The sequence below is a fragment of the Aedes aegypti genome, chromosome 1 (assembly GCF_002204515.2).
Source record: "Aedes aegypti strain LVP_AGWG chromosome 1, AaegL5.0 Primary Assembly, whole genome shotgun sequence".
In the NCBI taxonomy this organism is placed as follows: Eukaryota; Metazoa; Arthropoda; class Insecta; order Diptera; family Culicidae; genus Aedes; species Aedes aegypti.
The window spans coordinates 130,583,283-130,595,779 of record NC_035107.1 but is presented as its reverse complement, the minus strand read 5'-3'; the positions used below and the strand labels follow the sequence as shown (position 1 = coordinate 130,595,779).

Genomic DNA, 12,497 nt, shown 5'->3' with positions numbered 1-12,497 from the left:
GTTTAAAAGTTACAGATAGGTTGAATTTTGACATAAAAAATGCACCATGACTAAAAGTAATGTATCAGACAAACTATGCGTCGTATCCTTTCGGTGTCTTCAGCGTATTCAGTTCTTATCACACAATGAACAAATGCGCTGAAGACACCAAGATGCTACGACGCGTAGTTTTTCTGCTACATCACTTTGTGCTTTGGTGCATTTTTTATGTCAAAATTCAACCTATTGAATCAATAGTTTTCACACAACTTTTTCAATAGTTATCAAAAATTGAGGTAATTTGTAGTTCGTCACAGAAAAAATGAGAAAAATCGGTTGAGAAACGGTGGAGATATAGCTCTCTGAAGTTGACCATTTTGTATGGGAAAACGACTTTGGTGCATTTTATATGTCCGATACTGTAGGTACCGCTAACATTGACGACGGTGCTCCGGTACGATCCTACATGATATGGTCTAATTTTATTTCCCCATAGCTCTCCATATACACTATTTCTTACCCAGCTGAAGTCGCTCGTCGCAAAATTTATAGGCCACCGACATCAACATATTAGTACTAGATAATCGTGAAGCGATTATACACTCTCTACCCCGCTCCCCAGCATCCCCATTCCCCATTCCATTACATGCAAAGTTAGACCGAAAAACTTGTTTCATTATCTCAACTATGTGCTGGCTGCACTCTGAAATCTTTCGAACACCCCATCTCTGCAGCTATGTTCCCATGGACGGTGCCGTTCTTGGAATCGTTTCATAGGGTTTTGCCGCGATACCCGAGTAGAATAACGTGACAAACGAATACCATATCATGATATAAATTGTGATATCATAATATGATCTTCACCAGGTCACAACATTGATACATATAATAACAAGTCAAATAGAAGTCAAGTTATTATTCCTTAGTTTCATATGTAGTTTTTATAGACTTGCTATTTTCTTTTGATCGGGATGTGTTTCCGGACTTAGATTTGAATATTACTAGCAGTAATCGCACTATGACTGTTAGAGTGGTTCATAATATGCAGGTACCAACACTAGGTCAAGTTGAAACAGTCTGGACAAGGTGGGAAAGGTGAAATGACAAATTTCCATTTTATTATGTACCGTAAAACGGGGTAACTTTGATAGTTTTTTCGAAGAAAACTTGAATATTTATGCATTTATATTTTTATATATAGATTTATAATTTATATTTTTAAAACAAGTACTGGCATCCTAACTATCGATTGCAGTTGAAAGATTGCCAAAAGATTCATGCTGAATGGATATATAATTTTGAATATAATCGAAAGTCGGTTTTCTGCTTTGGGGTAACTTTGATAATGGAGTACAAATCGAACAAAATTGAATGAATTATGGAACATTTATAGGGCGTTGCATACCTTTAGGCGTTTAACGCTATATGGAAATTTCTGACTTAGATTACAAAAATGGTCCCAGTTTATACAAATTGTTGTCGCTAAGAGATTTGAGACCGAACTTATGTTCTACTATAACTAGGCTGTCAAGGATAAGTGACGAACTTATTAAGACTTCATCAAATAGTGATCGTAGAACTGATTGTTTGTAAGCGTTTCAGAAATGCTAAAATCTTACAATTTTTTTGCATATAAATCCTCAAATGTACTTGATTCCAACAAAAATAGCTTTGACATGAAGTGTCATACTAATACTCTTTACTTTTGCATTAGTTTTGCTTAACTGATTAACAGAATCTTTGTTATTTCGTTTAGTATGTTCTGGGTCTCGCACTATCAAAGTAACCCGCATTATCAAAGTTACCCCGTTTTACGGTACATGCATATCTAAACTTGATGAACCATTTCACCAGCTGGTGTGGGGTTTACAAATGGAGCTCTTAAAGCTTCAAGACTGTATATTAATCCCTCTACCGGCAGCTTTACTTTTCAATCACAAAAACATATTTAAATAGCGATAAATGTTTCGTTTCTCGATATTTTTGTACCATTTATCTTACAAGATTTCAAAAAAAAAAAAGTTATATTTTTTATATTTATGCCGATTTTGATCCTTAGTCATCTGGTTTTGAGCATATTCCGATGTTCCTTGGGGAAACGACCCAAGTCGAACAAAATTTAGACAATTAAACAAAAATAAAAATAATGATATATGGACTAAAAAATGTCAGGTAATAAGACTTTTTCTGAGAAACTCATGCAAATCGATTGAATTTTCTCCAAGAAATCTTAAAATAACAATATGATGATTTTTGCTGTGAAGTTCTCAAGATTTTATACGGCCAGAGTGGTGTAGGAAACATAAATATTCGCTTGCACTATTTGCTTTATTTTTTTTACATCAGAATTTTGTTTCGAAAAGCATTTAACTGATTATAAGAAAAAAATTATGTAGCTTGAGCTATTTACGTAAGTTATGGCTACGCGTCGGTCATCAAGAAATTTCGGACTATTTGCAGATCCAGATGACCAATGATCAAAATCGACACAAATTTTCAAAGTATAAGAGTTTTTTTGAGAACTCGTGAAAAAATGGTGAAATTATAAGAAATAACAACAAAGTTATTGCGATTGACGCTACTGGCAAAAAGGTTTTGATATCATCTTTCAAACATTGCATGTTATCTAGACATCTAGATAAAGTACACTGCTGTAGATACAAAAATAGTAAGCTTAGTCTTGTCTAAATGGTTAGAATGATGAAAATCAAACATGAAAAATGTGAAAAGTAGAAGAACAGAATTCATAGATTCTTACATTTTGTTTTCAATTCATTTAGATTCTTCAATGCTTTATTTATATTCATTCTGGAGTTCTGCCAACAAACTCACTGGAAATCCCGCCAAGATTCCCTTAAAGAATCCTTCCAAATTTATCAGCGATCTCTCCAATTTCACTAGTGCACAGTGGTCCAGAAAGTTGTTTTCCGCGGAACGATGCATTTCGAGCTTTAAAACGGACGAAAACGGACTTTTACAAAGTTTTTTGTATTAGCTGGGCCCTTTGTTTGGTGTTACTGAAAATAATGTTGGTCCTCATTTTCATAGAAATAGTATAACTAACATTCTTATTTGTAGAAATTGTAATAAACATGCTCCAGCAAAGTTGTAGACCATTCAATTTCAAGTAGGTTTGCCAAAAAAGTTTTTTGTAGCTCTTTAACTAACCGATTTAAAGCTTTTTTTTCCCATGCCCGCAAATAAAACCGTTCTGAAAAATGTCAACAAAAATCACGAAAGCTGTTACAGCTTGCTAGCTTAAATTTGCAATGTAGTTCTCATTTTCATGATGTGTTACATCATATGTTTATGAATACATTCCTAAATTTGCGAGAAAAAAGTTCATAGCAATGTATCACCACAGTTACGCATTTCGAAACAAGAACAAAAATCACGTTTCCGTAATCTTCAACTTCACACTCGTGATTCGTGATAACGTGAACTATGGACTGATGCACGAGTTCACTATTTGACGTTTAAGCGGTGCTATGTTATTTACGTGACCATGGCAACGAGTGAATTCGGCACCGCTCAAACGTCAAATTAATGAACACGTGTATTGGTCCATGGACCAATGCACGCGTTCATTCTTTGACGTTTCAGCGGTGCCGTGTTATTTATGTTGTCATGGACCAATGCACGAGTTCACTCGTTGACGTTTGAGCGGTGCCGTGCTATTTACGTGACCATGGAAACAAGTGAATTCGGCACCGCTTAAATGTCAGATTCGTGAACTCGTGCATCGGTCCATAGAAATGAGTGAATTCGGCACCGCTCATACGTCAAATTAGTGAACTCGTGCATGGACCTATGCACGGTTTCACTATCTGACGTTTTAGCGGTGCCGTGTTATTTATATGACCATGGAAACTAGTGAAATCGGCACCGCTCAAGCGTCAAATTAGTGAACTCGTGCATTGATCCATACACGGGAAAAAATTCTGTAGTAAAACTTACTATTTTAGCTGACTACGCCCATTCTTGAAACTACCATGCAATTTCAGACCAATTTACTATGTTTACGGTACATCCCACCACATTACTGGTACATTTGACAGAAATAATTTACAACAATCTGATTTCGACTACAGACATAGTAAAATGAAGCGCATTTCTGGTCTGCTGAAAATTGCCGGTGCAAGCGCTTAAGTTAACCCCCTAAAATGGTAGTTTTACCGCACAATTTTTTTGCGTGTAGGTCCATATTAATCGCGTTCATCGCAGTACACAAATGTCACTTTATGTAACGCAATGTATGTGGAAAACGTTAAAAATGGATCATTGAAGGTAGTTTTTGTCAGTGCTCACCGCATCAAAGCAAAGGCGCCACCGTATATGAGATTTAACATTGTGACAGCATTGCTGTTCTGTCAAACACACAAGGCTACGGTGGCGCTATCTATGCTTTCCCTAGCGGCCGTTTTGGTTATTTTAATGATCCATTGTGTCGTTCATTTCTGAGATAAACAATCTGGTGAGCAAACTCTTTATATTTCTGGCAAATTTGGCAAGTAGTCAAACATTATTCAATACAAATATACTTCTTGTAGGTTTCAGGTTCTGGAATGTTTTCGAAAAAAGAAATTCTGGCTGCCTTGCGAAAATTGCGATCAGAAGATCTAGCAAACGCGTTCGAGCAGATACCACCGCCCGATTAATCCGTCCAAATAAGTGACAATGAGCCTCTGTACGTGCCATAAAATCCTTTGTTCTTTTGACTTTTACTTTACGCCGTGTGTTGGTGCTGTCTCGCTCTCTCTCAAGGGCAACTTGAAAACAGAGCGCACAGTAAAAGTCAAACGTTTTATAGCATGCATAGGCTCATATGTTCCACTCTTCAAACGGGCCAGTGGCAACGGTTCACCAGCACCAGTCAGTGGTAATTGTTTCACAGCACCGTTGAAAAGCAGCGTTTCAGCGACACCGGCAAGTTGCACCGGTTTTGAGGCACCAGTCATCGTCACGCCGTTGCCAGCGGAGGTAGAGCACACCGGAACCGATGTTCTTGGTGTGCGATATGTTTTGCTGGACGAGAGGGACAATCGCACAGAGGATGACAGTTTGGATGAATTCCTCCAATATACTGGTCGCGGAGAGTACGTTCACACCCTCCGGAACGACCATGGCATAGCTGACCTTGAAATGTTCTCCGAGATGGAAAAAGAGGACATAAATTTATTCTGCCACGTCATCAGCCATCGAATTCAGTTCAGAAAACTACTGGTTGCTCTGGTAAGTTCAAGTTTTTTTAATACTCAACTATGAAAAATGTACCAGCTATGGCCGGCCATACTGCTCATGTTTGCAAGATCGACGTAAGCGGCATTGATAAGCTAAAGCAGTCTTACTACATTATTTGCAAATACTTTTTTTTACAGACACCGACACGTTAATGCTTCCAGTGGACGATTTGCCCTTTGAAGGAAGCACCACACTAGACAACGGACTAGCATGCAACGCCCAGTGGCACAGTCAATAGTAGTTTACGGAACAAGTTGCAGAATGATGATTTTTACAGCACGAGTCGTAAATTTGTCCTACGAGGCTTGCCGAGTAGGATAATTACGACGAGTGCTGTAAAAATTGAGTTCTGCAACGAGTTACGTACAACATTTTTTGCAATTTCGTAGAAGACCACTTGAGGGTATCAGAAATTATATCGGAATCCATTCGCCATTATTTTACAATTTCTGAAAAATTGTTTTGTTATGATTCATTACGCAACTCAAAATAGTTGCGTAATGAGAAAGGGTTGCGTAATGAATCATTACAGCACTGGTTTCAGTTGCGTAATGACTATTCCCGCACTGCATACTTCAGTGCAGGAAAGTAGGCCGTTTCATGACAGATTGGCGTGAGGAAAAACAGCCTATTACGATGAGAAATTGCAAAAAATACGTTTTCTGTCGAAAAATTTTCCGGCTGAGGCGGGAATCGAACCCACACTCCTTGACACGATGCGGCTAAATCCTTGGTAACACTAACCACACGGCCACGGAGCCCACAAATTTAAAAACGATACGGCGTTTGTTCTAACTCTAATCTAGATGCCTGGGTCGAAAAAATCTTAAAACCTTGATTATTTGTCGTTTGAATAACGAAAATATGCTGAATACGTCAGTGGCGCTTTCGTCGGCTTTCCGTTTTGAATGTTTTAACATCAAATCATATCCTATATCTTACTGCTAAAGCATACAAAACCTTTTGAAATGCGGAAACATTCAAATTATCGCGTATGGAGAAATAGGGAACCATTATGACTAAAACTGATACTCCCACCCAAACATTAATTTTATTACAGAAAAGCAAATTTGAAAATTCAACTACTCTCGATGAATCCGGACATCAAAAGGTTTGCAAAAATAGTATAATGACAGGGCGAATTATATTGCTCTATTTTCTCAACTTATTCAACAGTTCAACAGCCTCCGAGATTTTCTCGAGATGCAGCCGGAGGGCAGATCGATTTTGGCACATTATGACCGACACAACGAATTGTCTAATGGAATACGAAATGAGCTCGTTAGACTAATATTACTAGAGGGATTGAACCTGAAATTGAGTCTCAACAGCAAGTTCCATAGTGTAATGACCGCAAAGATTGTTGAGCTTTTTCCAGAAGAAAAACAGGTTAACAAATTATAGTTATTTGTTTAGTACTGTTAATTGGTAGTTGTTTTTTTATATTTTCAGGAGACGTATTATTCGCCACGGTGAAGGATGGCACCCGTCATCAACCGGGAAGTTCATTAGAAAAAGTAAGAGGTTGTTTCCGAGATACAACCGCCAAGTTAACGTTGGATAACGTTAGATTCTTCTATTTCCTGGCTTGAGATCGTCACGAGCTTATGAAAGATTTCTATTGATAAAAATCAATTTTTGTTCTTTTTGTGGCATATCAATTCTGACCTATTATGGACATTGCGTGTTATTATTTGGTTGGTTTCGATAGACCGATAGAATCGGTCGATGGAAGAATAAGCATGAGCGGTAACCTTGCTCCCCAAACAAATATTCCGGCTGAACCTTAGCTCCACGCATGGTCCACTAAGATTGGTTGCTCTAGTGGGTTCCGAAGCCAGTTTGAGGTACTTCTCTATGAAGTCCGCGAACTCCATGCTCTCCTCTTTACTCAAATCGATGTTAAAGTTGCCAGTCACGATGATTGGCATGATCTCATTTTGATACTGGAAGCAGTTCCGCATCATGAAGAACTTCTTCTGCTTCGTCGTGGTATCCGGGGAAATGTAGAGGCAAATCTGCGATTCCTGAGCTCGGCTGTCATGGTCCTGCAGGAAGCGAGTGGCCTAACTGATCGGTTTGTTTGAGGATACCAACCTCTGCGCGATCCACGCCAAGCGTGCCAGCATCATGCCGAAGGACATCCAGCAGACAAATCAAAACATCAACAAAGCTGTTGCTGATTAGTTTTGGCTCTTTGTTTGACAAGTTGATACTCTGATCGCTCTAACATGCATTTACATGTAGGTAGCGACGACGACAACGGGATTATTCAAAGTAAGTTAAGTTTGAAAGGATGCTTAAAATATATCCCCGAGCCCAATTTCATCTTTGAAATTCTTACCAATTAGTATGAGCTTTAAGGTTGAAATAATTAAATTTCTGTTAAATATCAGGGATTTTCTTAATAAATGATTATTTCTTTAAATATTGTACTATTAAGAATTTAGCAACCATATTCGGATGCGGGGAGCTCATATTCATTATGTAGAGTCGTTTCAAAATATAACAATAATCGCATTGACAAGTGATCAATTTCACCCCGAAATGGGATTCCCCGATTTTTATGTAAGGGATGAATTCTAGCACTAAAAACATATTTGTTAGAAAATTTTGGCACATGAGCCAAAGAGGCGGACCGTCGTACTTGTTTTCCTGCATTCAGTTGATTGGCATTTTAAATATTACTGAAAACAGACAATAAAAACCATGAAAAACGATCAATTTCACCCGATATTACGGTACATGTAAACTTCAAAACGTCAAAGCCTTATAACAGCAAGAAAAATTTGCTTTTCTATGAAAAATAAGACATGCCTCGATGTTTACCAATTTTTTAATAGTTTACTCATGGAAATCAATAGTTTTCAGTATTGGAGTAGATTCGTAGAAAGATTTCCAATCCATTGGTGCAAGAATCTTGAAAATCTATGCGGGTGTTAGTATGTTATTAACAGTCAAAATCTAACCACTTTTCGTGACGCGAGCGATTTTTCGTTTTTCAAAATTGTACCCCAGTATGTTGCCGTAAGACGTTATCCAACGTCAAAAAAGAGCGTGGAAGTTAAAGCGCTGAGACTACGGAAATCTAAAAATGCAAGCCAAATGGACGCCTCGCACTGCATGCCTGGAACATCAGACACTCAACTCATCCATAATGACATCCTGAACGCTGAGTTTTAAGCCGAGGCACAGAGTTGGCTGGTCCACGGACGAAATCCCATAGAAGAAATGTGGAAACAGTGGATGTGTGCTTCGAAAGACGCAAAAACTTTATTTTGCAAGAGAAGGAGACGGCGATTTTCAAAGCATACCCGATCATACAAGACCTCAAAGGAGGCGTATTGGTACTACAATTAACAGTATCAATTAACTACTCAGTTTAACAGTATTCCACTTTTAGATCGCTTCCGATTTTGATCGCCTTCGCCCGGACGCGGTGAGGAGGTTTTACTTACGGTTCCCATTGCTGCACCAAAAACTGGCAAAGCGGTTAGAGAAGGCGCTTGGGAATAAGTCCTATGAAGCAGTATATAAAGACTACATGCAAACTGCGGATGGGGAATACAACAATCTCCTGCTTTGCACATTTTTACTCCTCATTCTGAAAACGAACTACAGAATTAAGGGAAATTGACGTCCGTCCATCAAAGAAGCTCAAATAGGCTTTATTTTCGAAGTGCAGGTAAGATTAATACACAAAACCATTAAATGTATCGCATTTAGTAGTTCGCATTTAGGAATCGAATATTTGTCATACCGTAGTTCAGTACGGAGAAAGACGTTTTACATATTCTACCGATGCAACAAAGCCATCTAAAGCATGTACCGTAATCCGGGGTAACATTGATCATTTTTCTGAATGTTTCTTTAATATTTCGTTTGAAAATGCAAATGTTGCAAAGTTTATATTTTTAAAACAAGTACTGCCACCCATAGCTCGAGACTATATACTGTATTTTGTTTGTTGAAAGATTTAAGCACGTTAAAAATCACGTTTTAGGCAATATTTTTATTAAGCTGATATGGGGTAACATTGATCACTTATGTAAACAACGTTCGGTAATACTGAATATGTCGTTACTTACTTAAATCATGGCCCCTGAATCCGAATATGAAGGCCAAACGCTCACAAGTCATTTACTTTTTGAGTTATTTTAAAATTAAAAGCATCTCGAACCACGGAATACGCCTAAAGGTAGGCAATTTCCTAAGGGAATTTTACATTCTTAACAGAAATTCGGTAATATTGCCTAAATGAGCATACTTATAAAAGATTTGACAAAGGAATCGTTTTCGGCGATGCCATTTTTAGTAAAAATCAAATTTTCCTTGCTTATATCGTTTGCACAGCTTTGTGAGACATGAATCTTTGGTAGTGTCATCCTTAACAATAAAAATCATTATTTCAAAAAGTTGACAAATTAACGAATAAAGTAAACTCAATTTTCGCAAAAACATTAACTTTTATTAGCTCATGGATATAAGAAAGAGAAGCACTACTCATGATTTGGAAATATTTCATCAATAATTTTTAATATGTTCTTTTGATGAGAGGAGTCATTCCGATCAATGTTACCCCGCTGATCAATGATACCCCGGATTACGGTACTCAAGATTTTTAGGGTTTACTAGCGATCCTTTATAAGGTATATAGAGGATCGAAAGGGTTTACTTGAGAATAAAAAAAAAAAGATTTTTTTCTTGATCACTTGTGGAAGAGAGAAAAATCAATCGCTACAAATACGCTCCTACGGTACATACGGCGACATTTTCAGGATTTGCGTCCTTCAAATATTTGTCGATACACTTGTTGATGAAAAACATCGGATAAATTCCCGAATTCATGAATTTATATCACGGTAATCAAAACATAATGCGTGATTTTATTTGTTCTGCAACTGCTTGGTACTGGCATGAATAATGTTCCTGTTTATGAGAATGACATTTTGTACGAATCACAGTTTCAAGAACATCGTTGACGTTTTCATGATGTTTGTTCTTAGATTGTCGCCAAGCGTAACGCTACGAAGGCGTTATGTGACATGTGCTGAACGAAGTTCACGGTTGTGCGATATTTATTCATGGTGTATATTCGTAAATAGAAATCTAGCTAGTTCTTGATTGCCTGACTCGATGTGGACGATTTTCAGAACGATTTATTTTGCGTGTGGTGACACATGGTGGGCCAAAGAAACCCGATTTTCTGACTCAAGCGTTTTCAATTCTAATATCTCATCAAAGTTGTCTATGAAACACTTTTTAAGCTTTAAAATGAATAATTTGGTGAGTGCAAGAACTCACTATTTCTTTCCATTTGAGTATTATTGTTCTTTTATTTGCGAAAACACGCCTACTTTGATTGTAAATATCTCTGTTTGGGGCAAACATAAAAAATATCTTTTGACGGCATTCAAAAGACAAAATAAAATTGTATAATACAGAATACTCGATATTGAAGGGACCATCGAGTTAGGGAGGTATCGCAATACAGAACACACATTTTTCAAATTTGAAACTTTTTGTTGTTTTGATAAAATACGTTCAAATAGTAATTATACCGTGAAAATGAATACATTTTTACCATATACACCTATGTGACACTTTTTTGGCGGTCTGCAAAAATTGTAGTCCGGAAATGGGCAGTAGACCTTAATTTTACTATAAATTTCATGATGAGCTTGAGCTTGAGCTTGATTGGCCGCCCGTGGATGCTACTCCAGTATCGCCAGATCAGCTGCACTTACACAAGGAACCAACCGAATGACTGCTTGGGACTAACAGGCATCCTCAGTGTATAAGTGCTGGTGATTCTTATATTTTTCTGCCTGCCACGTCAGAATGTGTGTATCACGCTTAATTGTATAAATGCCCTAGTGTAGAAGTGTTTGTGAAACTTAGAGGAAAACAATATGCACTCTGTCTCAAAAAACACCCAGAATCTGGGTATAAATATTTCAAATTGGATAATATTTCCATATGCATTTTGATTAGTCTGGAAAGTATGTGCAAGTTTCGTTGAGGAAAACAAAAACAAACTGTGTATGAAGAGCGTATGCGAATGTTCGTGAGTTCAAATGTCACTAAGCTCTATACCAATGTGGGGAAGGGGAAGGAATTGACGTAGACCGTATACAACTGCATCTAAGCCAGTTCATGCGGTAGTGTATGGATTGGGGGAAAGGCATGGCAGAGAGGTTTGCTTTTGTGGTTAGCAGACTGCCTATGTATCAGGCGTAAGGAAAGGCGTGCGCGTGGAAGAATGGAAGCGTTAGGGAAACGGTTTCTTGTCCGTCTCTAGTTCTAGCGTTTGCTATGAACGAATAGTTTGAGTGTGATAGATTTAGAATGGAACATAGAAGCAATTGGAAGATATACAACTACAAAGTACGAGGAAAGGGACGGGCCTGGGATTGAACCCATGACCTTCTGCTTATGAAGCAGAAGCGGTAGCCATCAGACCGTCTATTACTATAAATTTAATGATGATTTTCAAATTCATGAAATTTATAACCATTTGGAGGACATTTGGAACTTTTCATGAATATATTGAGCTAGAGAGGTAAACTCACATGGGAAACTGAAACAGATAGCATCGAGTTAAAGAACATCGAGTTAGAGAAGTATCGACTTACAGAGGTATCAAAACATGCTAGATTGAAGGGACCGCGCATTCTATCGAGTTAGGGGAAATATCGAGATACAGAATATCGAATAAGGGAGAGTTGACTGTATTTAAAAAAAATAAAGATATGTTTATTTTGTAACTAATAAAGATGCTTGAAAACAAAGCATTATTATCAGAAAAACTTCAATTACATTTGAACTAAAGTAGATATCAACAATCTTTTTGCATGAAAATTTGCGTTTTAACTGCAAGCGATGTTTCTATGCAATAGTTTTATTGCCATATCTTTTCTATTTCTGATTTCTCATCAAAGACTTTTAGAACTTAAGAAGCTGCTGATATTCTATTTGACTTCGGTCTGTTTTTCTTGTGGTTATTTATTTATTGATACGTTATAAGTCGCGTGTCCGATGTAAAAGATTCAAATTGGACTAGGGTTAAGGTTTACGTGTTAATCTCACCTATTTCCAAATCATAAACAAGGAAAAGAAAAAGGCACTTACTTACCCCTTCCGGCGTCCGTGCGGTAGGAAGGAGAGTCAGGATCATGGCGCTGTGGATCAGGTGCTGTATTTTGAGGGTGGACGATACTGATCACGCGTGGAATTTCTGAAATAAATTTAATAACGATGATTTGTTGTTCATAAGA

The 12,497-nt window shown here is 37.6% G+C and overlaps 1 protein-coding gene across 2 annotated transcripts in view; it reads right to left on the bottom strand.

The window, feature by feature from the left end:
* The window catches only part of LOC5576881 (netrin-B), a 275,274-nt gene that overhangs the window by 50,850 nt on the left and 211,927 nt on the right, over window positions 1–12,497 (bottom strand). The window contains exon 4 of one of the 2 annotated variants that reach the window (XM_021847767.1): window positions 12,352–12,457. In XM_021847767.1, the coding sequence (XP_021703459.1) occupies window positions 12,352–12,457 (106 nt within the window). The remainder of the gene's footprint in view (window positions 1–12,351; window positions 12,458–12,497) is intronic. The other variant, XM_021847759.1, reaches the window with a different exon arrangement.